We start from the raw sequence: 26,620 nt of genomic DNA on the forward strand, positions 1-26,620 counted from the left end.
TTTTAAAATAACTTGCAAATACTTCTTTTTATTCCTCTTAGATTAGGACTTTGCAACTAGTGTTTGCAGATAGTTGAATACTTAGTAAATCCATTTCCATTGTTTATGGGGAAAAACTTCACTATTATTACTTAATAATAATGGCATCATTATTGTTATTAACATAATTGTGAGATAAGCCTTGATGCATAATAATTAAAAAGTGTATTAACACTAATTGTTGTGGGTTTTTTGTTTGTTTGTTTGTTTGTTTTTCTTTGCAATTTCAGAGACAAAAAAGAAATAGCATGGCATGAAACATGGCTCAGTTCTACTACAAAAGAAATGTTAATGTCCCTTACAGAGACCGCATCACTCTAAGGATAGTTCGAGCAGAATCAGAACTCTCACCATCCGAAAAAGCCTACTTAAATGCAGTGGAAAAGGGAGATTATGCAAGTGTCAAGAGAGCCCTAGAGGAAGCTGAAATTTATTTTAAAATAAATATTAATTGCATTGATCCTCTTGGAAGAACTGCTCTCCTAATTGCAATTGAAAATGAGAACTTGGAGCTCATTGAACTACTCTTAAGCTTTAATGTCTATGTTGGCGATGCTCTATTACATGCAATCAGGAAAGAAGTTGTTGGAGCTGTTGAGCTGTTATTGAACCACAAAAAGCCAAGTGGAGAAAAGCAGGTATGTGGAATAATATTGTTTCTAATTTATTTTACTTGCATAAGGTTTCTATGTGTGTTCACATGCCCTCAAATACTAATAGAAGCATTGAAATCAGAATTATTATGCTAGAAAACTGTTAAACACACATTTCATATCCTCCAACAGTTACTGCCACCACCAGTTGCACCACTTACCCTGGCAAATCAGACATTTAGTGAGAACCAAAGCAAAACAAAGTAACCTATGTTGGCTTTCTTTACATTGGAAACATTTCTATGTTGTGTTCAACACAGAATGTTGTTTGGGACTTATTGTGTCTCTCACATCAATGTTTCTCTTTTTCTGTGTCTTCCCCTCCCTCTCCACTCTCTCTAAAAATCAATGGAAAAATATCCTTTGGTGAGGAATAAGAAAACAAAACAAAAATCAATAAAACATTTTTTAAAGATAGCTAATTACAATTATTATTATCCTATCTAATAAAGAGGGAATATGCTAATTGACCATCACTCCGTCACAAAGATGGCTGCACCCACAGCTGAGGCCAAGTTCCCATAAGGACCCTTAACAAGCAATCAACAGGGACCTGAGGTTACGCCCTCCCCCGCCCCCATGGGGCTTGACACGGGACCTCAGGCCGTGTCCCCAACCCAGCAGGGCTTGACAGGGGACCACAAGGGTGCACTTCCTGTCCTGGTGTTGGGCTAGGGGACCTCAGACTGCTCTCCCTGCCCCAGCACCAGGCCAGACCTCAGACCACACCCCTTACCTGGATGGGGCTTGACAGGGGACCTCAGGCCATGCCCCCCACCCGGTGGGGCTTGACGGGGACCTCAGGCCTTGCCCCCTGCCTTGGCACCATGCCGGGGGACCTCAGGCCGCGACCCCCGCCCCAGCGCCAGGCCAGGGGACCTGAGGCCATGCCCCCCACCTGGCAGGACTTGATGGGGGACCTCAAGGTGCGCTTCCCATCCTGGTGCTGGGCTAGGGGACCTCAGGCTGCTCCCCTCACCACAGTGCCAGGCCGGAGGACCTCACGCCACACCCCCACCAGGTGCAGCTTGACAGGGGACGTCAAGCCATGCCTCCCACCCTGGCACCAGGCTGGAGGACCTCAGGCTGCACCCCCCACCCCAGCACTGGGCCAGGGGACCTGAGGCTACACCAACCTGCCTGGCGGGGCTTGATAGGGGACCTCAAGGTGCACCTCCAGTGCTGGGTCAGGGGAACTCAGGCCACACCCCCCCACCCAGCAGGGCTTGATGGGGGACCTCAAGGCATGCCCCACATCCTGGCGCTGGGCTAAGGGACCTGAGGTTATGTCCCCTGCCTGGTGGGGCTTGACAAGGGTGGGACTGGCCAGGTCTGGATCTAGCCCAATTTGGGGGGACAGCCGAGTCTGGGTCTCACGCAATTTTGAGGTACATGGGGGTGGGCAGGGACTTGACTCTGGGTCCTGTGGTGCGCCCCAGACTCTGACAGGAGGAAGGTTTTCATATACATTTTACTAATTTTCTTTCATCTCTGACACTTCTATTATAAAGGGCAAATAGCAATATTAAATTATTTCCTCTAATTAATCCCCTTTTAATGTGCACGAATTTCGTGCACCAGGCCACTGGTTTATTATAAATCAATCAAAATCATATATATCTTTATCAGATCGTCAAAATATATATTTTTTGGTTTGTCACAGAATTTTAGTAATTAGTTATGTATGCCATAAGATGAAAAAGTTTGAAAAAAATCACTGTTTTAAAGCAAGCTTTGCTATAACATCAGGCTCATTGCCATTATTAGAAAACATTTGTGGCTGGGTGTCTCCTGAAAAACTCACTATGTTCTCAGAAATCTGTGTTCTCTGGTCCAGTCTTATGCTTCACCTCCACTCACCCCTCCCCCTTACCTGAACCCAAACTTTGATAAAACAACATTCTACAATAACAATACATTTTTTTGTTGTTGCTTTGCTGGCTTTTTGTTGTTTGTTTCATATTCAGATGTTTGTGTATTACCTTTCTATCATATTGCTAAAATTTACTGATAGAAAATTTCCCTTGATTCATCTATCCTTTCAATTTTATATAAACCTTAACAGGTAATATCTAATGACATATCTGTGTAAGTTCAGGTGCTACTTCCTCAGTACCTTGTGATTCTGAAATTACTTCCATAATTACATCCCTACAATGTTTGTATTTTCTGATAACAATGACCTTAGAGTATACATACTCTTATATTATTTTATGTAGGCAACCATAAGATAGATGTTACGACTTTGGTCTAAATCATTTTAGATTTCAACAAGCCTACAGAATAAAATTGCTATTAAATGTGTTTTTCATGTTTACTACAAAATAGCCTTCTTAGTTTTAATCTCTAGAAAAAATTGGCCTCTACAGTTCAAGTCTCTTTAGTCAATGACATTTGTGCTGGCTAGAGTTATTTGGTGTCTGGAGATACCTGCTATTATGGAAGTGCTTGTAAGAAGATGTTAAACCTTCGAGCTAAACTCTTATCTCATAAGTAGGTCCCGGCTCCTTAGAGGTACTTGATCTAAACTTTGGTTGTTAATAAAAGGCAGTAAAGGTTTGAAATCTTCCAAGAGTCTGAAACATCCCAGGCCATGTGTTTCTGGAAGATTTATCTTATATCAATTTTCTGGCCAAATATTTTCCTCTTCAGTGAAGACACTGATAATATTTTTAATTGTATCTTTTTATTTGAACTCTATTTGAGCCTTATTAAAATAACAAACCTACCTACTTCTGATATCTTGGTATATTGCACAATGAAAGTGGGGTTGTTACAACATTAAATGTACATAGAATACAGCTCACAAAATATGTCCTCATGGCATGGAGATGCAGCTCTATTAAAGCTTGGCTGTTTATCTGTAATTTACTTAGGTAATATAGCTCCTAAGTATAGCCAACATCTTCTGAAATAGGTTTCCATAAGTCAGTGTGTTGTAGGTAGCAAATATGTAGACAGGAATTTTTCTCTCATAAATTGTAATTCCTTAGATGATTCTTTAGATTGTTGAAAGCCAATTTGGATATTACGATATGCCTAAACCTCAGCCCAAAGACTCTGGGACATATTGTCATTAATTTTGGTGATGTCATTGAAGCCAAGTGTTATAATCTAAAAACAAAAATATCCAAGTGGACAAAAATAAATATAATTTGTCTTAAAATGAGTTGAGAAAGAAAATCTAATACAAAAACCACGCAAACCTGACAAATATAGACTAGACTATATATTCTTCTTTTCCAAATTTGTCACATATTTATTTATCTGAAAAAAGATTCAGTGTTTGATGGCATCCTGAAATCATGAGGGCTTTGAGATTTCAGATTAGTTTGTGTTTTCATCCAGTACATTTACTTGAGAAAAACCTGAGGATGCTTATTGTGCCAAGGCCTTGTGCTGGGCTCTGGGGAGGAGACATTGCTCCTGTTCATCAGAGTCTTAAGGTCTAGTTATGAAGAAATAAAAAAAATATTATGGAAATACTAGAGGCCTGGTGCACAAAATTCATGCACAGGGGGACCTCCTCAGCCCAGCCTGCACCCTCTCCAATCTGGGACCCCTCAGGGGGTGTATGACTGCCAGTTTAGGCCCGATCCTGGGGATCGGGCCTAAACTGGCAGTCGGACATCGCTCTCACAATCCGGGACCACTGGCTCCTAACTGCTCACCTGCCTGCCTGCCTGATTGCACCCTTGCTGTACTGGTCACCCCCAACTGTCCCCCCCGATGGCCTGGTCACTCCCAACTGCCCTTCCCACTGGCCTGGTCACTCCTAACTGTCTCCTCCACCAGCCTGGTAGCTTCTTACAGCCCCCCCCCTGCTGGCCTGGTTGCCCTCAACTGCCCTCCCCGCCAGCCTGGTCGTCCCGCACTGCCCCCCTCTGCCAGCCAGGTTGCCCCTCACTGCCCCCACCCTGCTGGCCTGGTCACCTCACGCAGCCGCTGCTCAGTCGTTTGGTCATCCCTCACTAACACCCCTGCCACCCTGGTCGCCCCATGCAGCCTTTCGGTTGTCCGTTTGGTTGTTTTGGTTGCGATGGTCACTTAGGCTTTTATAAATATAGATGAATAAAAGTGATCACAGTGGAAAAGGGGAAGAGAACCAAATCCTCAGGTAACTGTGAATTCAAATAAACAATTTGGTAAATACAAAATGTTACTGGGTAGAGGGCATGAGGGAGCAGGAGAAGGGCCTGAAGAAGAAAGAAAAAAAAAAAAAGAAGGTGTGAGGGTTTACACCTGGAAAAGATTAACTCCTTTAACTGGGATAGACACTATGAGAAAAGGTTTCAGGGACCTGATTAGATATACTCAGTTCTTTATTTATTGAATTTCAATGAAGGTAATTATACATTTGGACTTAAGAAAGGATCTGAGATTGCTATATAAATGATAGTGAGGACATTGAAGCAAATTAAATCATTGTAAAATTTTATCTTCTTGCCCTTATATATTGTTTAAATGTTTGTGATTGCTAATATATTGAAAGATTTTTCTCAGTGAAGAATTTAATGAAGATACTTAGGTTTTTCCAGTTGGGCTTAGATCATTAAATATTTTCTTCCATATTTAATTTATACTTTAATATAAACCTTTAGATTAAAGTATTGAGCTCTTAGTGTTTATTTTTATTTTTATACCAAAAAAATGGGAAAAAATAATTAACTTATTTTATGTAATAGACAGCATAAAGAACATTTGTTTCTTAACACTAAGAAAATAAAACATTATGTGCTTTTAGTGCTCCCTTGCTAAAATCATTGCTCTGATATTCTATTATGATTTTACTGAGCTTTTCTTTAACATTTTCACTACCTTATTTCTCTACAGGAAATAAATGAGTGAGTTTTTAGCCCTGATTCAGTAAATTGATTAGTTACTTGACTTTTAATTATTTCTGGCAGACCTTTCTCTTTGTGGTCTTCTAAAGTCAGATCCAATTTCACTTTTAGCTGCTTCAGTAAATGCTTATCAGAAACAGAAATTTCTTTTCCATTCTTAACTTACATAAATGGTTCTCAGTCTTCACTGTCATTAGCATCTCTAGAAGGGCTTGTTAAAATACAGATCATTCTATCCCATAATGAGAGTCTAAACAGCAGGTTTGCAATGAGACCCTGGAACTTGTATTTCTAGCAATTACCCGGGTAATACTAATGCTGCTCTGACCTGGAGACAACACTTTGAGAACAGCTTCCTTAGAGAATGTTGAAAGTTATAAAATACATATGGTTGTATAGTGCTTGAACTCAGTGATCAACAAAAAGTAAACACTATGCTATCTGGTTCTAATCCATTGCACCAATTTAAATGGGAGTCATTTAAATCATTGATTAATTATCCTTACTTAGGATATGAGTTAAATCATTTTAAAAGAGCCTCTATATCTACATATTCAGGTTTTGCCTCTATCTGGAATATTATAATGCCACTTATAATTTAGTTGCTTAATACCAAGGAATACCAAGGAATAGCAACATCATTAGAAGCTATAAAGTGCTGCAAAAGAGCAGAGTTGAGTCATAGAAATACTGACTTCTAGCTTTCACCATTTCCTAACAGGACAAGTCTCTGAATCACTCTCAGCCTTTTTTTGTTGTTGTTTTGTTGTTGTTTGTTTGTTTGTTTGTTTGTTTGTTTTTGGCAGTTAATTGGGATTATAGTATGAATTTACTTGCTTTTTTGAATCTGGTGGTGGTCAAATTCTGAAAAAGTGCTTTATAAGATAATATAATAACAGCATAATATACTATTATTACTTTTTTATGCCACAATCTCTGTCCTCCTATTGACAAACATACTAATATAAGATATGCTGAAAAGATAAAGTTAAGCATTGACAATATACTGTCTAGAGTGGATGACTTTTTTTTTCATTTGAAAAAATGCAATAATTAGAAATAGAAACCCTGTTAAGAGAGAGTAAAGGATAATTTAATTCAGTTTACTCTTTTTTTTTTTTTTATCTCAGTGCCTATAGGGAAACCTTTTTTAAAAAATTTGCTAATAAAATTTGTGGCTTTAGAAACAGTACCTATTAAGTGATCAGAATATCAAATAGTCTAAAATAGGAAATTGACATTAGCATGTTAATGAAAATATGTTATTAACCTAAAATATACCCTGCTGACTCAAAATAAAGAACATTATCCAATTAGTATAGTTACTAATAAATATAGCTCTGGCTACTAGCAAATAACTGTGTTCTTTAGACAATCTAAAATTTCTATATTGAATCCAATTACTTTCTGCTTTAAAACTCAGATAACCCAAAAATAATTACTTTAACTTCTACATTCATTTGGTTTTTCTCATTGGGCTTCAGAAGAGATAATTTGCCTTTTGTAATTCTATTTTAGTTCTGTGGTGCTATTAAATTATAGTGTACTAGAGGCCCGATGCATGAAGATTCATGCAAGAATGGGCCTTCCTTCCCCTGGCTGCTGGCACTGCCTTCGCTCCAGCCTTTCTGCCTTCCCATGCTGCCCATAGGCCCAGAGCTGCTGAGGCGTTATGCCCCACCCCCGGCCACTCAGTGCCTGCATATGCAAATTAACCTTCCATCTTTGTTGGGTTAATTTGCATACTCACTCCTGATTGGCTGGTGGGAGTTGCAAAGGTATGGTCAATTTGCATGTTTCTCTTTTATTAGTGTAGATGCCAATACAGCCTATGTGCTCTAGGTATGAGAGCTGTCCCTTATGGAATGAAAACAATTCAGCTTTACTTAGTGGTTAACCGATTTTGATTACCCCTTTCTATTTGTTTTTATTACATCCTGGATATTTATAATAAGTACCTAAATATATGTGTAATCATAATCATATGTACTATAAAAATTCAGAGAGAGCAAGAGCGAGAGCAAGAATGTGAAAGAGGGAAAATTATAGTAAAATATTACAGATGTCCACCCTCCAAAATACTTATTCTCTCACGAGACATAACTACATAAATGTTATGTTATTTATATTTTTATGTAAACTATCAATAAAAGCTATAAATACTGTCTAAGTCTACCATTACATTGAAAAAGCTGAAAATTTCCCCAAATATAAACTTTATAACATAAAGTAATAACCAATTTAAAATATTTATTTTAATAAGTACTTTGAATGTCTAAAAATTAAATTATCCTAATATTTCACAACAGGGAGTTTAAAAGCTATTACAACATAGTATAGATTGTCTTTAGTTAGCAGGAAATTAGCAATCATAAGAGATCTGAATAATTCTGTCCTAAATGAAAGAATTTTTAAGATGTAGTATGCTGCACAATCCTATCTAATGAAGAGGGAATATGCTAATTGACCCTCCCACTGTTGCAAAGATGGGGGTGCCCACAGCCAATAAAAGGGAATATGCTAATTGACTGCCTCTCCCTCAAAGATGGCAGCACCCACAGCCAATAAGGAGGGAATATGCTAATTGATTGCCCCTCCCTCAAAGACAGCGGCACCCACAACCATGAGATAGCGGCGCCCAGTTCCCTCAGCCTCCCAGCCACCCAGGGCCAGCCCAAGGTGCAGGAAAGCCTCAGATGTTGGCTACCCAGCCACCCAGGGCCGGCCCAAGGGATGATCAAATGACTGAACAAGCAGGCTGCATGGGGCAACCAGGCCAGCAGCAGGGTTAGTGAGAGATGACCAAATGACTGAACAAGCAGGCTGTGTGGGGTGACCAGGCCAGCGGGGGGGCGGGGAGGGCAGTTGGGGGCAACCAGGCAGGCAGAAGGGCAGTTATGAGCAACTAGGTCGGCAGGGAGGGGGCAGTTGGGGGTGACCAGGCCGGCAGGGGTGGCAGTTAGGGGCGATCAGGCAGGCAGGCAGGCGGGATTGGGTCTAGACTGGCAGTTGGACATCCCCTGAGGGGTCCTGGACTGGAGAGGGTGCAGGCTGGGCTGAGGGGACCCCTCCCCCATGCATGAATTTCGTGCACCGGGCCTCTAGTGTAAATGATAAAATGGCTTAAGCTAACTGGTCATTCCAACTCATGAAATAATACTCCATTTAACCTCCTTAGTCACTTTGACATTGTATTATCTTCCCTTCCCCCACCTCTCCTGAATTTTTTGTGAGGAGAGGTTTTACCTTTTGTTCTCAAGATAAGATCCTGCTACAAGCAACCTTTTTGTTTAATCTCCCTGCCTCAGTTTCCCTATTCCACTTGTCCTGGAATTATCCTAGCTTTTTACTATCCTGTAACAATTCCAAACTGTGAGTTTTAAGCCTACATAGAATGTAGCCTTCTCATGGAATGTTCACACCCACTTGGAAGGAGTGGGTGGCTTTTGGAGGGTAAGAGATTATAGTTGCCAGTTTATCCACTGGATTTATAACCTCTTTTCCCTTAAATGAGATAATAATGGGTGAGTGGAGTGAGTTTAATTTTTCATTATCCTCACCCCCTCATGTGTGTAATCTAATTGTAACATTCTTTCTTGGTTTCTGGAATGTTCTAGGGAAAGTATATAGTTTTTTTGAACTGAACAAAAAGGATTAATTGTTAAGCAACATTAGTACCATCTATACTAATAAAAGGGTAATATGCAAAGTGGTCATGACACCCTCACAGTAACAACCAAACAGCAGGCTGCAGGGGGGTTAGTGAGGGATGACCAAATGACTGACCAGCAGGCTGCGTGGGGCGACCAGGCCAGCAAGGGTGGCAGTGAGGGGTGACGAGGCCATCAGGGGGGCAGTTGGGGGTGACCAGGCCAGTGGAGGGGCAGTTGGGGGCAACCAGGCCAGCAGGAGGGGCAGTTAGGGGTGACCAGGCTGGCAGGGAAGGCAGTGAGGGGTGACCAGTCTGGTGGGGGGGGGCAAGTTTGGGGTGACCAAGTGGGTCGGGGGGAAGTTGGGGGTGACCAGGCTGGTGGGGGGTGACAGTTAGGAGTGACCAGGCCAGCAGGGAGGGGGCAGTTGAGGGTGACCTGGCCAACAGTGGGGGGCAATTAGGGACAACAACCAGACCAGCACGCAGAGGCAGTTGGGGGCAACCAGGCTGGCAGGGGGGCAGTTCGGGGCAATCAGGCTGACAGGCAGAGGTGGTTAGGGGTGATCAGGCTGGCAGGGGGGGCAGTTAAGGGTGATCAGGCAGGCAGGTGAGCAGTTAGAAGCCAGTGGTCCAGGATTGTGAGAGGGATGTCCAACTTCTAATTGTGAGAGGGATGTCCAACGGCAGTTGGCCATCCCCTGAGTGGTCCCGGATTGGAGACGGTCCAGGCTGGGCTGAGGGGACACCGCCCCTCCCTGCCCCGTGCATGAATTTCATGCACCAGGCCTCTAGTCATATATATAAATGTGAATTTTTAATACAATAATATCATGAAAGATAAAGTTTAAATTAGAAATAATTATTAGGTTTCAAATATGCCAATAAAGAACACAAGAGGAAATCTACTTAAATTCTGGTGATGAAACCTCAGACAAAAGGCTTCCTAGATACCCACATATTGCTTGGGAAAGTTGTGAATCTATAAGAGGTTGGATGGAGCCAAGGAGCTTAACCATCATTAACTCAGAGATATCTAAAAGTCAGGAGAGAAGAAATGGACCACGCTTATAAGACTAAAGTGAATTCTAAATAACTATAATCTAAACATGTTATTAATTATCAAATGTAGTTTCACTCTGAATAAAGAGAAAGAGAAGAAAAATTTATTATAAAGAAAAATGGTTGAAGATGATCTCATAGAAGAATAAACACATTTTCTTTGGGTATTTTAGAAATCATGTTTTCAGAAGAGACAAGACATTAAAATTCAACATTGTCAGAATTATTGCAGGATATCAGCTCACCTAAGTCATAGTGTCTCTTTTAATAGATGAGGTAAAGAAGATCATTTGTTTTACCACACTTAAGGAAAAGAGTAACACCTGGTGAATATTTGAGACCTTTAAAAATTAATGTATTGACACAAGTGGCGAGACAACCCATGGACAGAAAGGACAGAGGATGCCTGGAGAACAGTAGGATCTGGGCGTGAGAGAGAGACACCCAACTACTGGGACAAGATGGTCAGAAGGAACCTGTGCTGCACCAAGTTCATGTCCCTTGGGGACACGTGTAACACTCAACTGTGGAAGGGGGTCAACAGGGCTGCTGGCAGCCAGGAAATCTAGACTTAATTCCATGGCTGTGAGAGGTGCATCCAGAAAGGCAGCCTGAAGAACTGCCCTAGCTGCACTGGGAGCGGGGAGAGAAACGTGCAGCCGCGCAGCTGTTTTGCTTTTATATTTTATTTGCTTTTGCTTGATAAACCCAGTTCATAGGACCTTTCAATTATAAGGCTGTGGTGCAGGTGGAGGTGCAGTTTTGTGGAGGCTGGGGGGAGAGGCTGTAGAGAGGAGCAGGACAGGGAGAGGTGACCAGGAATCCAGCACTGGGACATTCTGGTCCCTCCAACCCTAAGCAGACATTTTTCTCCTGAAAAGCCAGCCCCTTCCAGCACCTGGGGGCAGCTGCACCCAGCTTCGAGCTCTGCAGAGGAAACAGAGAATCTGAAAAGGCCCAGGGAGCCCTTGGGGACTGGGTTGAGGGGCCATTTGGTCCTGGAAACTAATACAGCAACATCCCCACCTAAAGCCCTTGTCAGAAATAGACACTTGTGTAAATACAACTAAAAGCAGGCAGGCAAACAAAGCGGGCAGATTGGCCCTGCTTGCCTGAAACCAAGGCGGTGGAGACAGACACAGAGGAGTGGTGGGTCGCTGGGAACTTCAGCACGGTGCTGACTACCTAATAGGAAACTGAGAAGTGGCAGACAGAACAATAGAGAGGGGTCTTAAACCAGCCCCTGTGGGACATTAAAAATTGGTTGAAGTGATTGACACTTCACTTTTTTATTTTTTATCTTTTACTTAAGTAAGAAATGTTTTCCTTTATTTTATTTTTTTAACCTTTTATTTTTTGGATTATTTTTCTTCATTCTATTTTTTATCATTATTTTACTTTATATTATTATTATTATTATTATTATTATTATTATTATTATTGCTAACCCTATCTTCCTCACTTCTCCCTTTTTCATCCTGTTTTCTCTTCTCCTGTTCCTGCTTTAGTTTTTCTCTCTTTTCTTTTTACCCCTTGTTAAAAAATTATCTTCTTTATCTGTTTTATTGACATGTTATTATTATTGTAGTCTCTGTTGGCTTATTCATATATCCAATTTCCTTTCCCCTGCTCTAAGTCCATGCACCCTTCTCTTTTCTCTTTCTTCACTAGCCAATTTTTTTAAGCTTTGTTTTTCTTCTCCTCTCTTGCTCTCTTCTTCTCCTAATTGCTTAAATAGATTCACTCACTAAACTCAAGCCTATATGCTCTCTCCTCTATTCTCCTTTTCCAAAAATAGATGAATATAAAGATAGGTAGATTAAAGAAAAAAATGTTTTATTTTTTAATTTGTTTATTATTTTGTATTTTGCTTTTATTCTTATCAACTCATTCTCTTTCTACCTCCTCTATACTGAACCATGGCTATTTCCCTGTCCATTCCCTTTACCTTACTTTCTGGAAATAAGCTCTGCCTATAAAGATTTTGTCCCCCCATTTTTTCTGTGTGTTTGTTGTGTGTATTTTTTGGTTTGTTTGTTTTGTGGAGTTTTCTACCCATATATGTATATTTTCCCCTTCTTTTTTCTTCTTTTTCTTTTCTCTCTTACCTTTTTCCTTTTCTCAATATCATTTTTGCTCTCTTTTCTCTCTCCTAATTCTCTTTTCTCTGGTGGTCACTTTTGTTCGGGTTATTGGTGTGAATACATTCGTGTTTTGTTTTCTCTGTTTCATGTCTTCTTGAGTTGTATTTTGTGCTTTTTGGTCAATATGGTAGAGAGTGAGCCACATAACCAGACACCTTGAGAGTAGACTCCACCCACAAGTGGAGAAATAACAATCAAGACCCAACTACCCCAAGAAAACCCAAATATCCCAAGTAAGGGGCATCCCTAGAATATCTAGCTCAGAAGACCTGAGAGATTGAGGTCCCACAAAATATCTACTATATAAGAGAAACTGAAAAAAAATCTGGGTGACATAGAAGTTTGATCTAATATGAGAAACAACCACAAAGGAACAGCAAAAATGGGGAGAAAAAGAAACAGCCCCAATATGAAAGAAATGGAGGAATCACCAGAAAAAGAAGTAAACTAAATGGGGCTGAGCAATTTGTCAGGGGAAGAATTCAGAGCAATGGTAATAAGGATGCTGAGGTGATGGAAGACAAATTCAACAACATGTGTAAAAATCAAAAAGAAATGAAGAACCAAGAGAAAATGAAGACTAACATAGCTGCAATAAAGAACACAATAGAAACCATCATCAGTAGACTAGAAGAAGCTGAGGACCGCATCAATGAGGTAGAAGACAAGGTAGGAAAAAACACCCAAGCAGAACAGCAAGTGGAAAAAATAAAAGCAGGAGGAGAACCTAAGGGAGCTTTGGGACAACATGAAATTAAACAACATCTGCATAATAGGGGTGCCAGAAGGAGAGGAAACTGAGGAAGGAATAGAAAACCTGTTTGAAGAAATAATGACAGAAAACTTCCCTGATTTTGGGAAGAAAACACTAACACAAGTTCAAGAAGCACACAGAGTCACAAACAAGATGAACCCAAAAAGACTGACACCAAGACACTTCATAATTAAATTGGCAAACACCAACAACAAAGTAAGAATCTTAAAGGCTGCCAGAGAGAGACAGAGAGTGACCTAGAAGGGATCTTCCATTAGACTATCAACTGATTTCTCAACAGAAACACATCAGGCCAGAAGTCAATGGAATGAAATATACAAAGTGAGGTAAAGCAAGGGACTGAATCCCAGAATACTATACCCAGCAAGACTACCATTCAAAATTGAAGGTGAAATCAGGAGCTTCACAGACAAAAGAAGTGCTAAGGTAGTTTACTACCACCAAGCCAGCAATGCAAGAAATGCTAAAGGGACTGCTATAAAAAGAAGAAATAGAAAGGGGAAAAGGAACACAGTTAGAAAGAATAAAATTGGCAACAAACAAGTACCTATCAATAATAACCATAAATGTAACTGGATTAAATGCTCCAATCAAAAGACATAAGATAGCTGAATGGGTAAGAAAAGATGACCCATATAGTATATGCTGTCTAAAAGAGACCAACCTCAGAACAAAGGACTCACACAGACTGAAAGTGAAGGGAAGGAAAAAGGTTTTTCAATCAAATGGAAATGAAAAAAAAAAAAGCTGGGGTAGCAATACTTATATCTGACAAAATACACCTCAAAGTGAAGACCATAATAAGAGATAAGGAAGGCCACTTTATAATACTAAAGGGAGAAATTCAACAAAAGGATATAACTCTGGTAAACATATATGCATCCAATATAGGAACACCGAAATACATAAAAATACTTCTGGAGGATATCAAAGTAGAGATCAACAGAAATACAATCACAGTAGGGGACTTTATTACCCCGTTGACACCACTAGATAAATAATCTAAACAACAAATTAGCAAAGAAACAGCAAGGTTAAATGACTCACTAGATCAGATGGACCTAATTGACATCTTCAGAACATTTTACCCCAAAGCTATAGAGTATACAGTACATTCTTCTCAAGTGCACACGGAACATTTTCAAAGATAGACCACATAATAGGACACAGGAAGTCTCTTCAAATTCAAGAAAATAGAAATCATACCAAGTATCTTCTCTGATCACAATGGCATAAAAATATAAATCAACTGCTATAGAAACAATGAAAAAAATTAAACACTGGAGGCTAAATAGCATGCTATTAAACAATGAGTGGGTTACCAAAGAGATCAAAGAAGAAATAAAAAACATCCTAGTAACAAATGACAATGAAAACACAACAATCCAAAATCAATGGGACACAGTGAAAGCAGTCTTGAGAGGCAAATTCATAGCTCTACAGGCTTACCTCAAAAAAAGAAAACACAAGAAAAATGATAATAAATTATCTAACCCTACAACTTAAATAATTTGAAAGAGAGCAACAAGAAGAGCCCAGAGTAAGCTCAAAGGAGGAAATAATAAAGATAAGAGCAGAAATAAATGTCATAGATACACAAAAATATATAAAATATCAATAAAACCTAGAGTTGGTATTTTAAAAAGATAAACAAAATTGATGAACTTGTAACCATGCTTGCCAAGAAACAAAGAGAGAGGACCCAAATAAATAAAAGCAGAAATGAAGGAGGTAAAGTAATAGCAGACCTAACAGAAGCGCAAATAATTGTAAAAAATAATATGAATGACTCTACTCCAACAAACTGGACAACTTAGAAGAAATGGACATCCTATTTAATAAAAGAGTAATATGCAAATTGACTATACCTCTGCTACATCCACAAGCCACACCCACCAGCCAATCAGGAGTGAGTATGCAAATTAACCCAACCAAGATGGCTGTGGCCATGGAGCAAGCAAGAGGCTTGGGTTTCTGCGGCAATGGAGGAAGCCAAGCTTCCTGCACACCCTGGCTGGCTCAGGACTCTGCTCAAGGCTACAAAGTTTCAATTATAGAAGATAAATAAATCCCAGATATCAGGGCCTACACTTGGGTCACCGGGGGGCATAGTCGTCCTGCAAACCACTACAGGCCCCTCACCCAGGCCGCCCCACACCTCAAGGGAACCCCAACCCTGATCTGGGACACCCTTCAGGGCAAACCAGCCTGCCCCTACCCTTGTACCAGGCCTCTATCCTATCTAATAAAAGAGTAATATGCAAATTGACTGTCACTCCAACACACAAGATGGCTGCCCCCATGTGGACACAAGATTGCCACCACAAGATGGCCAGAAGGGGAGGGCAGTTGGGAGGGACCAGGTCTGCAAGGGAGGGCAGTTAGGGGTGACCAGGCCTGCAGGGGTGGGCAGTTAGGGGTGACCAGGCCTGCAGGGGAGGGCAGTTAGGGGTAATCAGGCTGGCAGGGGAGCAGTTGGGCATCAATCAGGTTGGCATGGGAGTGGTTAGGGGGTGATCAGGCTGGCAGGCAGAAGCTGTTATAGGCAATCAGGAAGGCAGGCAGGCGAGCAGTTGGGAGCGAGCAGTACTGGATCGTGAGAGGGATGTCCGACTGCCTGTTTAGGCCCGATACTACTGGGATTGGGCCTAAATGGGCATTCTCACATCCCTCGAGGGGTCCCAGATTGGAGAGGATGCAGGCTGGGCTGAGGGACAACCCCCCCCCCCCCGTGCACAAATTTCGTGCACCAGGCCTCTAGTATTATTAGAAAAATAAAAGCTTCTAAAACTCATTCAGAAAGAATAATAATAATAATTAAAAAAAACTGAATAGGCCTATAACTACTGCAGTAATAGAAAATCTTCCAGCAAACAAAAGCCCTGGTCTGAAGGGCTTTACTGGGGAATTCTACCAAATATTCAAAGAAAAAATAAAACATATCCTCCGCATACTATTGCAAAATTTCAAGAGGAAAGCACACTTCCAAGCTCTTTCTTTGAAGCCAGCAATACAGGTTAATTCAAAAACCAGATAAAGACACCACAAAGAAAGAGAACTATAGACCAATATCCCTGATGAACATAGATGCTAAAATCCTCAAGAAAATTCTAGCAAATTGAATCCAGCATTACATTAGAAAGATTATTCTTCATGACAAAATGGGATTTATTCCGGTATGCAAGGCTGGTACTTTATCTGCAAATCAATACACGTGATACATCACATAAACAAATTGAGAGTTAAAAATCACATAGTCATATCAATTGATGCAGAAAAAGCATTTGAAAAAATCCAACACCCTTTCATGATAAAAACTCTCAACAAAGTGGGAATAGAGGGATCATACTTCAACATAATAAAAGCCCTATATGACAAATCTACAGCCAACATCATAGTCAATGAGCAAAAACTAAAACCATTTCCCTTAAGAACAGGAACAAGACAGGGATGCCCGCTTTCACCAGTCCTGTTCAACATAGTACTGGAAGTACTAGCCATAGTGCTCAGACAAGAAGAAATAAAAGGCATCCAAATTGGAAAAGAAGAGGTAATTTGTCATTATTTGCAGATGACATGATATTGTACTTAGTCAATAAGAATCAAGAATCTACTAGACTCAAAAAATGAACTTGGCAATGTAGCAGGATAGAAAATTAACACCTAGAAATCTATGGCTTTTTTTATACACCAATAATTAATTCACTAAAAGAGAACCTAAAAACACAATTCCAAAAAATACCATTGTACCAAAAAAATTAAGATACCTCCAGTAGGTATAAACTTAACTAAGAAAGTTAAAGACCTGTACTCGGAAACTACAGGACATTGAAAAAAAAGAGAAAGAGGAAGACATAAACAAATGAAGAACATACCATGCTCATGGATAGGTAGAATCAACATCATTAAAATGTGCATACTACCTGAAGCAATCTATAGATTCAATACAATCCCCATTAAAATTCCAATGGCATATTTCACAGACCTAGAACAAACTCTCCAAAAATTCATCTGGAATTTTAAAAAAAGACCCCGAAGAGCCACAGCAATCCTGAGAAAGAAGAATAAAGTTGGAGCAATCACAATATCAGATATTAAATTACATTATAAAGCCACTGTTCTCAATAATGCCTGGTATTGGCACAAGAACAGACATATAGACCAACAGAACAGAACAGAAGAGAGAAGCCACAAATTGACCCAAGCCATTATGCTCAATTAATATTTGACAAAGGAGGTAAGAGCATACAATGGAGTCAAGACAGTCTCTTCAATAAGTGGTGTTGGGAAAATTGGTCAGATACATGCAAAAAGCATGAAACTAGGTCACCAACTTACACTATACTCAAAAATAAACTCAAAATGGATAAGGGACTTGAACGTAAGAGAGGAAACCATAAGAATCTTAGAAGAATCCATAGGCAGCAAAATATCAGACTTTTGTCCTAGCAATATCTTTACTGATACAGCTCCTAAGGCAATGGAAACTAAGGAGAAAATAAACAAATTGGACTACATCAAAATAAAAATCTTCTGCACAGCAAAAGAAACCATCAACAAAACAACAAGAAAGCCCACTGCATGGGAGAACATATTTGCCAATGTTATCACTGATAAGGGTTTAATCTCCAACATTTACAGGGAACCCATACAACTTAACAAAAGAAAGATAAATGATCCAATCAAAAAATGGGCAAAGGACCTAAGTAGACACTTTTCAAAAGAGGACACACAGAAGGCCGAGAGACATAGGAAAACATGCTTAAAGTCACTAATGATATGAGAGATGCAAATGAAAACAACAATGCGGTATCATTTCACACCTGTCAGAATGGCTATCATCAACAAACCAACAAACGACAAGTGCTGGTGAAGATATGGTGAAAAAGGAACCTTTGTGCACTGCTGGTGGGAATGTAGACTGGTGCAACCACTGTGGAAGACAGTATGGGGTTTTCTCAAAAAGTTAAAAATGGAACTTTCATTTGACCCAGTAATCACACTTCTATGACTATATCCCAATAAACCAGAAACACCAGTCTAAAAGGATATATGCACCCCTATGTTCATAGCAGCACAATTTACAATAGTTAAGATTTGGAAACAACCTAAGTGCCCATCAGCAGATGAGTGGATTAAAAAACTGTGGTACATCTACACCATGGAATATTATGCTGCTATAAAAAAGAAGGAACTTTCAGCATTTCCAACAGCATGTATGGAACTGGAGAGCATTATGCTTAGCGAAATAAGGCAGCCGGAGAAAGATACATATCACATGATCTCACTCATATGTGGCATATAATGATCAACATAATTTGATGAACAAAAAATAGATCCAGAAAAAAATGGCATGAGAATTGGGGGGTTAGAGAGCAACCAAAAGACTTGTATGCATGCATATTAGCATAACCAATGAACATAGACACTGGGATCATGGAGGTTTGCCCGGGGTGGGAATAGCTGGGGGTGGGTGTCAATTAGAGAAAAAGAAGCTATATGTAAAACTTTAGACAATAAAAAAAAACCTACCTGCCGAAACCGGTTTGGCTCAGTGGATAGAGCGTCAGCCTGTGGACTGAAAGGTCCCAGGTTCGATTCCGATCAAGGGCACGTACTTTGGTTGCAGGCACATCCCCAGTGGGAGGTGTGCAGGAGGCAACTGATCGATGTTTCTCTCTCATCGATGTTTCTAACTCTCTATCCCTCTCCCTTCTTCTCTGTAAAATATCTGTAAAATATCAATAAAATATATGTAAAAAAAAAAAAAACCTACCAAAAAATGGGCATAGGACCTAAATAGACTCTTTTTGAAGAGGACATACAGAAGGCCCAGAGTCATATGAAAACATGCTCAAAGTCACTAATCATCTGAGAGATACAAATCAAAACAGCAATGAGGTACCATCTCACACTTGTCAGAATGGCTATCATCAACAAATTAACTAAGGACAAGTGCTGGTGAGGATGTAGAGAAAAAGGAACCCTCATGCACTACTGGTGGGAATGCAGACTGATGCAGCCACTGTGAAAAACTGTATGGAGATTCCTGAAAAAATTAAAATGGAACTCCCATTTGACCCAGTCATCCCACTTCTAGGAATATATCCCAAGAAATCAGAAACACCAATCAGGAAGGATATATGCATCCCTATCTTCATAGCAGTGCAATTTATAATAGCTAACATTTGGAAACAGCTTAAGTGCCCATCAGCCGATGAGTGGACAAGAAAACTGTGGTACATGTACACAATGGAATATTACGCTGCTATAAAAAAGAAGGAACATTTACTATTTGCAACAGCATGAATGGACTTGGAGAGCATTATGCTAAGTGAAATAAACCAGTTGATGAAGGATAAATATCACATGATCTCATTCATATGTGGGATATAATGAACAGCATAAACTGATGGACAAAAATAGATTCAGAGACAAAGAAACACCGAACACACCCTCCAACCTCAGAGGGAAGACAGGGAAGGGTGGGGGTGTGTAAGAGATCAACCAAAGGACTTGCATGCATGCATATTAGCAAAACCAATAGACACAGACACTGGGGTGGTGGGGGCTTTTCCAGAGGGGTCGGAGTGGACGGGGAGGGGTCAATGGGGGGAAAAGGAGACATGTAATACTCCAAACAATAAAAAAATAAAATTAGCCAAAACTGGTTTGGCTCAGTGAATAGAGCGTCGGCCTGCGGACTGAAGGGTCCCGGGTTCGATTCCGGTCAAGGGCATGTACCTTGCTTGCGGGCACATCCACAGTGGGAGGTGTGCAGGAGGCAGCTGATCGATGTTTCTCTCTCATCGATGTTTCTAGCTCTCTATCCCTCTCCCTTCCTCTCTGTAAAATATCAATAAAGTATATTTTAAAAAATAATAAAATAAAAAAATAAAAAAAAATAAAATTAATCAGTTGCTTTTAAACACCTGGCACAAACTTAAAAATAATAGTCTTATTTTTTTATTTTTTATTAGATCATAGTTTTTGCACTCCACAATATTAGCAGAGGATATGTTAGGCATCATATAATCACAAGTTTTCATGGAATTCGGTCATTTTTACATGGTTTTATTAATTGATACTAATACATATTTTATAGGTTACCTCATTCAAATGAAAAGTTACCTAAAAAAGCAATAACAATTTATGAATCACCATAATCTATATTTCTTTGTTTTCTCCTTTACTTAATTATATAACTAAGTGTTTAAAAAGATACTTTAGGATTACTATAATGCTAATATAGCCCATTCATTAGAAATATTTTCTACAAAGCAAAGAGGAGGGAAAAGTCATTTTTCATTCTGTAACTTGTTCTGTAGTGGGAATTATGTTATGATTTACCTGGGACTTTGCTCCTTCTGTATACTTTATCTGGGGCATGAAAGAGGAGAAATTAATCTCCAATGTGTTTTTTTTTCCTAGTAAAATTTGGTCCCTCCATGCCCTAACTGGTTTGGCTCAGTGGATAGAATGTTGGCCTGTGGACTGAAGGGTCCCAGGTTCGATTCCAGTCAAGGGCATGTTCCTTGGTTCTGGGCACATCCCCAGTAGGGGGTGTGCAGGAGGCAGCTGATCGATGTTTCTAACTCTATATCCCTCTCCCTTCCTCTCTGTAAAAATCAATAAAATATTTTTTAAAAAAAGAAAAGAAACCATAGCCCTAGTGAACTTAAAAAAAAAATTGGTCCCTCCATAGTATATCCTGCTATATATATTCTTGACATGTTAGAATAGAGGTTAAGAAGTCTCTTAGCTGGTTGCTACAGAACTCAAAAATTGCTAAAGTCTTTCATTCTTGTACCTAAAGATTCTTTTCACTGCTAAAGGAACTAAATGGAGGAAAGGGGGTAAAAATGATTCTCCTCCTATGTGCAGTTCTCAGCATCCAGTCAAAAATCTGTGTATTTTCCTTAGCTATAGCAAGAATAAAGCCACATTTCATTAGGAGAAGTGGGTCCCCATCACTTTTCTCTTGCCAAGGAAGCCCTGCTACATGGATGACGGGACAAACAACATGACTTTCCTGATTAGCTTCCCATTGTCAATTTCTAGAATGTCTTCAAGTGTTATTTCAGTTATTTTTATGCAATCTCAGAGAACAAGTTTTGAAAACAAGTTCTTTCAGTAGCACTCCTAAGTGTTATAGCTATGAATTTAATTCTGAAAGACAAAATTTTTGTGATCTCACCTTGCCTACATACTTACCAATATAGTACATCCTGTGATATTTATAGATAGTACTAGTGGCCCAGTGCACGAAATTCATGCGTGGGTGGGGGGTGTTCCTCAGCCTGGCCTGCACCCTCTCCAATCTGGGACCCCTCAAAGGATGACCTACTGTCAGTTTACAGGGATTGGGCCTAAACTGGCAGTCAGACATCCCTCTCACAATCCAGGACTGCTGGCTCTAGCGGCTCACCTGCCTGCCTGCCTGCCTGATTGCCCCTAACCACTCTGCCTACCAGCCTGCTCACCCCCAACTGCCCCCCTGCTGGCCTGCTCACTCCAAACTGTGCCCCCCGCTGTCCTGATCACCTCCAACTGACCCCCACTGACAGCCTGCTCACCTCCAACTGGCCCCCCTGCTGGTCTGCTTACCCCCAACAGCCCCTGCCATCCCATCCAGGCCTGATCACCCCCCGGCGACCCAAGGTCCCAGCCCCTCCTTTTTTCTTTTTCTTTTTCTTTTTCAGCACCTCCTTGAGCAGAGACCAGGGCCGGCTGGAAGCAAGTATCTAGGATTTATTTATCTTCTATAATTGAAACTTTGTAGCCTTGAGCAGAGGCCAGGGCTGGCCAGGGCGGGTGGGAAGCTTGGCTTCCTCCATTGCTGGGGCAACCCAAGCCTCCTGCTTGCTCCAGTTTCATGGCTGGCTGCCATCTTGGTTGGGTTAATTTGCATACTCACTCCTGATTGGCTGGTGGGTGTGGCTTTGCATAGTGGAGTGATGGTTAATTTGCATGTTTCTCTTTTATTAGTATAGATTGCTATCCTCATTTGCTTTAATTTGCTAATTATTTTAAATGACAATTTTATTTCCTTTAATTTGTTCCTTAATGTGATTACTAACATATAAATATAAAAACTCTTATTAGCTGTGTATGTAAATCATTTTTCAGTTTGTTTTACTGTGATTGTACGTTCACTTTCTTCTCAAGCTTATGAATACCATTATATTCATCGAGCATAAATTGTTCTTGAAACCAAATCAAATCTTTGTCTTGTTGCTTTCTGCATAATACTATGTACATCTTAGTTATTAAGTTTGTTGAAGAGAAGGTAGATGGGTAAATATGATGGATTAAAGATTCCTATCATTACCTATGAAAATAAATCATAGAAAGAACAATCTGGCTTGACAAAATCAAACATCAAAGAGCTTACAATTCTGGTTTAGATCATTATCAGAATGTACAAGATTATTAATACCTTTGTTATGAAATTTTCTAGGAATGAATATATATATATATATATATATATATATATATATATATATATATAAAAGCCTAAGCGACTGAATGTCCAAATGACCAAATGATCGAACAACTGGTCAATCAGTAGCTATGACATGCACTGACCACCAGGGGGCAGACACTCAACTCAGGAGCTGCCCGCAGTGGTCAGTGCACTCCCACAGCCAACCTCCCATGGCCAGCCAACCTCCCACAATCCCTCCCCGGGCCTCTACTATGTATATATTTTAAGTTTCCTCTCTATTTCACCATGATGCTGTGGTGTATGGTAAGTGAAGGATAGTGTTCTGAGCAGCCTCACTACATCTTGAAAATTATAAGTTCCACCTCAAGCATGAAAACTTCTTTGCAGCAATTACAGTATCTCCATAAGAGTCTATAATTGTTTAAAAAATATAAGGCACAGTCCTAACCGGTTTGGCTCAGTGGATAGAGCATCAGCCTGCAGACTGAAAGGTCCCAGGTTCAATTCCAGTCAAGGGCATGTACCTCTGTTGTGGGCACATCCCCAGTAGGAGGTGTGCAGGAGGCAGCTGATCAATGTTTCTCTCTCATCGATGTTTCTGACTCTCTATCCCTCTCCCTTCCCCTCTGTAAAAAATCAATAAAATATATTTTAAAAATATAGAAGGCACAGTCCAAATTTTCTGTATGAAATACATATATGTGTATATATACATTTATGTAAAGACAATGGATATCTCTGGGTAATGGAATTTAGGATGACATTTTTCTCCTTTTGTATTTTAAATAAAGATTTTTAAAAAATTAATTTTTAGATGGAGAGAGAGAGAAACATGGATTGGCAGGCCCTAGGTATGTCCTGACCAGGAATCGAGTCAGCCACCTTTTGGTGTATGGGATGATACTGCAACCAACTGAGCCACACGGACCAAGCTTCTTTTTGCACATTTTGACATTGAAAATATTTATAGGCAATAAGGAAATATTGCCTTTTTAATAAGAAAAAATCAGTGCTTGTCTCAAAGTTTATAATGCTAATGCATACCACAGAAGCAAAAGTCAATTGATGAGACGGAAATTATTAAATATATTGGCAGATTAGGCTTAAATATAAAGTTAGAGTTGTTTCTTTAGAATATTTAATTATACTATTATAGCAATCAATAAAAGGGACATAACATTTAGAAATATTATACTCTCACAATAGGCCAGTTCTTTTAGTATTCAAAAGTTAAGTCTAAAATGTTTAGTATTTTGATTTATTAATTTTTAATTAAATTTATTGGATCATATTGATTAATAAAATTAGTATTTTTATTAATCAAGCCATGATTATAATAATTATCTGTATCTTCAATTTTAATATCATGAAAGTAAAGTTTACTTTCTCCTCACATTTATAAATCATTCCATCTCTGTCAAAGATCACTTGATACTGTGAGTAAACAGGCAAGTGCTGTTATCTCTAAAAGTGAAGCTGGTGAAAGTTGTGCTGATAGTGGATGAGCAAAGATTACATGCCTCCTGAGGTTTATCTACTATCCTTTTTTGGCAAGAGATCCAATCACATGCCCAGCTCTAGGCAATTCAGAATAGTCATACACTCAAAATCTCTACCTTGAAAGGCTTTACTAATTTGCAGCCTTTCCTGTCTTTTTAGGTTCAACTACTGGTTACATATTTTCACTTTGCCTCTCTTTATTTTGATATCCTGGTTTTTGGACCAGCATGTTTTTCATTAGGACATACTATGGATGTAATTCTGCTGCATCTCTCATTGCCAAAAAAAGATCCGTATGGAGTTTTTATTATCTTACCTGTGTTAAACAGGTGCTATTACTGAGAAAAGCTCTTAGAATGAATTTTCCACTATAACAGAATTTTTAAAAGCAATTTAAGTATTAATAGCAGTATGTAAAAGTGTATTGTCAAATTAGAATGGTAAGACCTTGTACTATACTTCTATATTCCCCATATTTTGAGTGTTCTTCAATGAAAGTGGATTAAGATGTGAGGATTCATGTAATTTGTCCCTACATTCCTGCCACCCATACTCCATCCAATGTGGAGAACTTAATCAACTGTCCTAAGAGTCTCATGCCACTTGAAAATTACAGCCAAGCATGATAATATTTCTTTAAATTTAACATAAACTAAGATATTTTACTCTATGGAGCTATTGTTAGTGCCTCAAACCACAGAACTTGACAATTATATCAACTTTTTATTCATACATGAAAATATACATTCATTTACTTGCAGCACATTTTAAACAAACCTAATGAAGAAAAATAAAAGACAGAAACAATGAAGATTAACCTTGGTGTCACTTTTAACCCCTGAAAGAATTTATTAACTTCAAGATTATTTCTGTCATAATTTAATAGTATGTATTTATTTATGTGGTTATAATAAAATCATAACAGAAAAAAGTATATAGAAAAATGAATTTATAAAATTATAAACTTGATAAAGATAATTCTACTTAACATGGAATAATAAATCAGCAAATTATACTATCTTATTATTCTATATTCCATCAATATAGTGGAACTAACACTCTTAATTTTTGTTGGAACTGAATCCTTTTGGAAAAGTAATTTAGCAATGTTTAGCAAAAACAAACTAAAGAAAAAATGGCATTCATATTTAATCACTCATTCTTTTATGTATTCAAAATAGAGGTGATTATTTAATTTACAGTATAATTTTAATTAAAATATTGTATGATCACCACAATGATAAGACTTAAAATCTATCAAAGGATAAATAAGTATCAAGTAACTGAATTCAACATACATTAAATAAGTAATATTGTATTTAATTAAAAATATGTGAACACTAATTCTCTTTTGAGGGCTAGGGGTTTGCATGTGGACAAGACTTTCTGAGCTTAAATGTAAGGCAGATATTTAGCCTATAAAATATGATATGCATGTCATCATTCTAATAGATTGATGATCTATTTCAATGAATTGTTGCTTGGGTTACACTGAGCAAGATTGGGGGATGCAGATTGATAGATTTGATTATTGAGATGAAGAAAGTCAAGGATTCTGTCTATTCTGTTCATTGCTATATTACCCAACTTTGAAGAGTGACTGCCATAAAATGTGTGCTCCAAAGTATTATTGAATGGCTGGAAGACTACCACATTAGCACATAGAGACAATAATTAATGTAAACAGAAAAACTAATGTGAAGTCTTTATGCAGAATAAAAAGAACACTGGGCTTAAGTTTGACCCCTAGAAAAGAACACTGTTCCAGGCAAGAATAAATAGGATGAGGGGACCCAGTGAGTGAGACTGAGAAAGAATAACCAGAAAAAATAGTGATAATAGTGATGATGATAATTATCTATACTAATAAAAGCCTAGGTGGTGTCTCGCCCTCATGTCATCACAAGAAGGCTGCCCCAATGTCATCACAAGATGGCCACCACAAGATGGCTGCCCCATGTCATCACAAGATGGCCACCCCCATGACATCACAAGATGGCCACCACAAGATTTCCAGCAAGGGAAGGCAGTTATGGGAAATCAGGCCAGCAGTGGAGGGCAGTTAAGGGTGACCAGGATGGCAGGGGAGGGCAGTTGGGGGCGACCAGGCTGGCAGGGGAACAGTTAGTTGTTAATCAGTCAGGCAGGGGAGCGGTTAGGAGCCAGCAGTCCCGGATTGTGAGAGGGATGTCCAATTGCTGGTTTAGAAATGTAAACCAGCAGTTGGACATGCCCTGAGCGGTGCCAGATTGGAGAGGGTGCAGGCTGGGCTGAGGGACACCACCCAGTGCACAAATTTCATGCACCAGGACTCTAGTCCTATCTAATAAAAGAGTAATATGCAAATTAACAGTACCTCTGCTACACCCACCAGCCATGCCCACCAGCCACACCCACCAGCCACGCCCACCAGCCAATCAGGACAGAATATGCAAATAAAGCCAACCAAGATGGCTGCAGCCACAGAAAGCAGGAGGGAGGCTTGGGTTTTCCCAGCAATGGAGGA

General features: G+C 39.5%; 1 protein-coding gene across 1 annotated transcript in view; it reads left to right on the forward strand.

Annotated features, from left to right (window-relative positions):
• TRPC4 (transient receptor potential cation channel subfamily C member 4) overlaps positions 1–26,620 on the forward strand; it is a 497,078-nt gene that overhangs the window by 131,058 nt on the left and 339,400 nt on the right. The window contains exon 2 of the mRNA XM_080659641.1: positions 270–677. Within this exon, the coding sequence (XP_080515767.1) occupies positions 300–677 (378 nt within the window). The 5' untranslated portion in view covers positions 270–299. The remainder of the gene's footprint in view (positions 1–269; positions 678–26,620) is intronic.

The sequence above is a fragment of the Plecotus auritus genome, assembly GCF_963455305.1.
Source record: "Plecotus auritus genome assembly, chromosome: 3".
NCBI classification, from domain to species: domain Eukaryota; kingdom Metazoa; phylum Chordata; class Mammalia; order Chiroptera; family Vespertilionidae; genus Plecotus; species Plecotus auritus.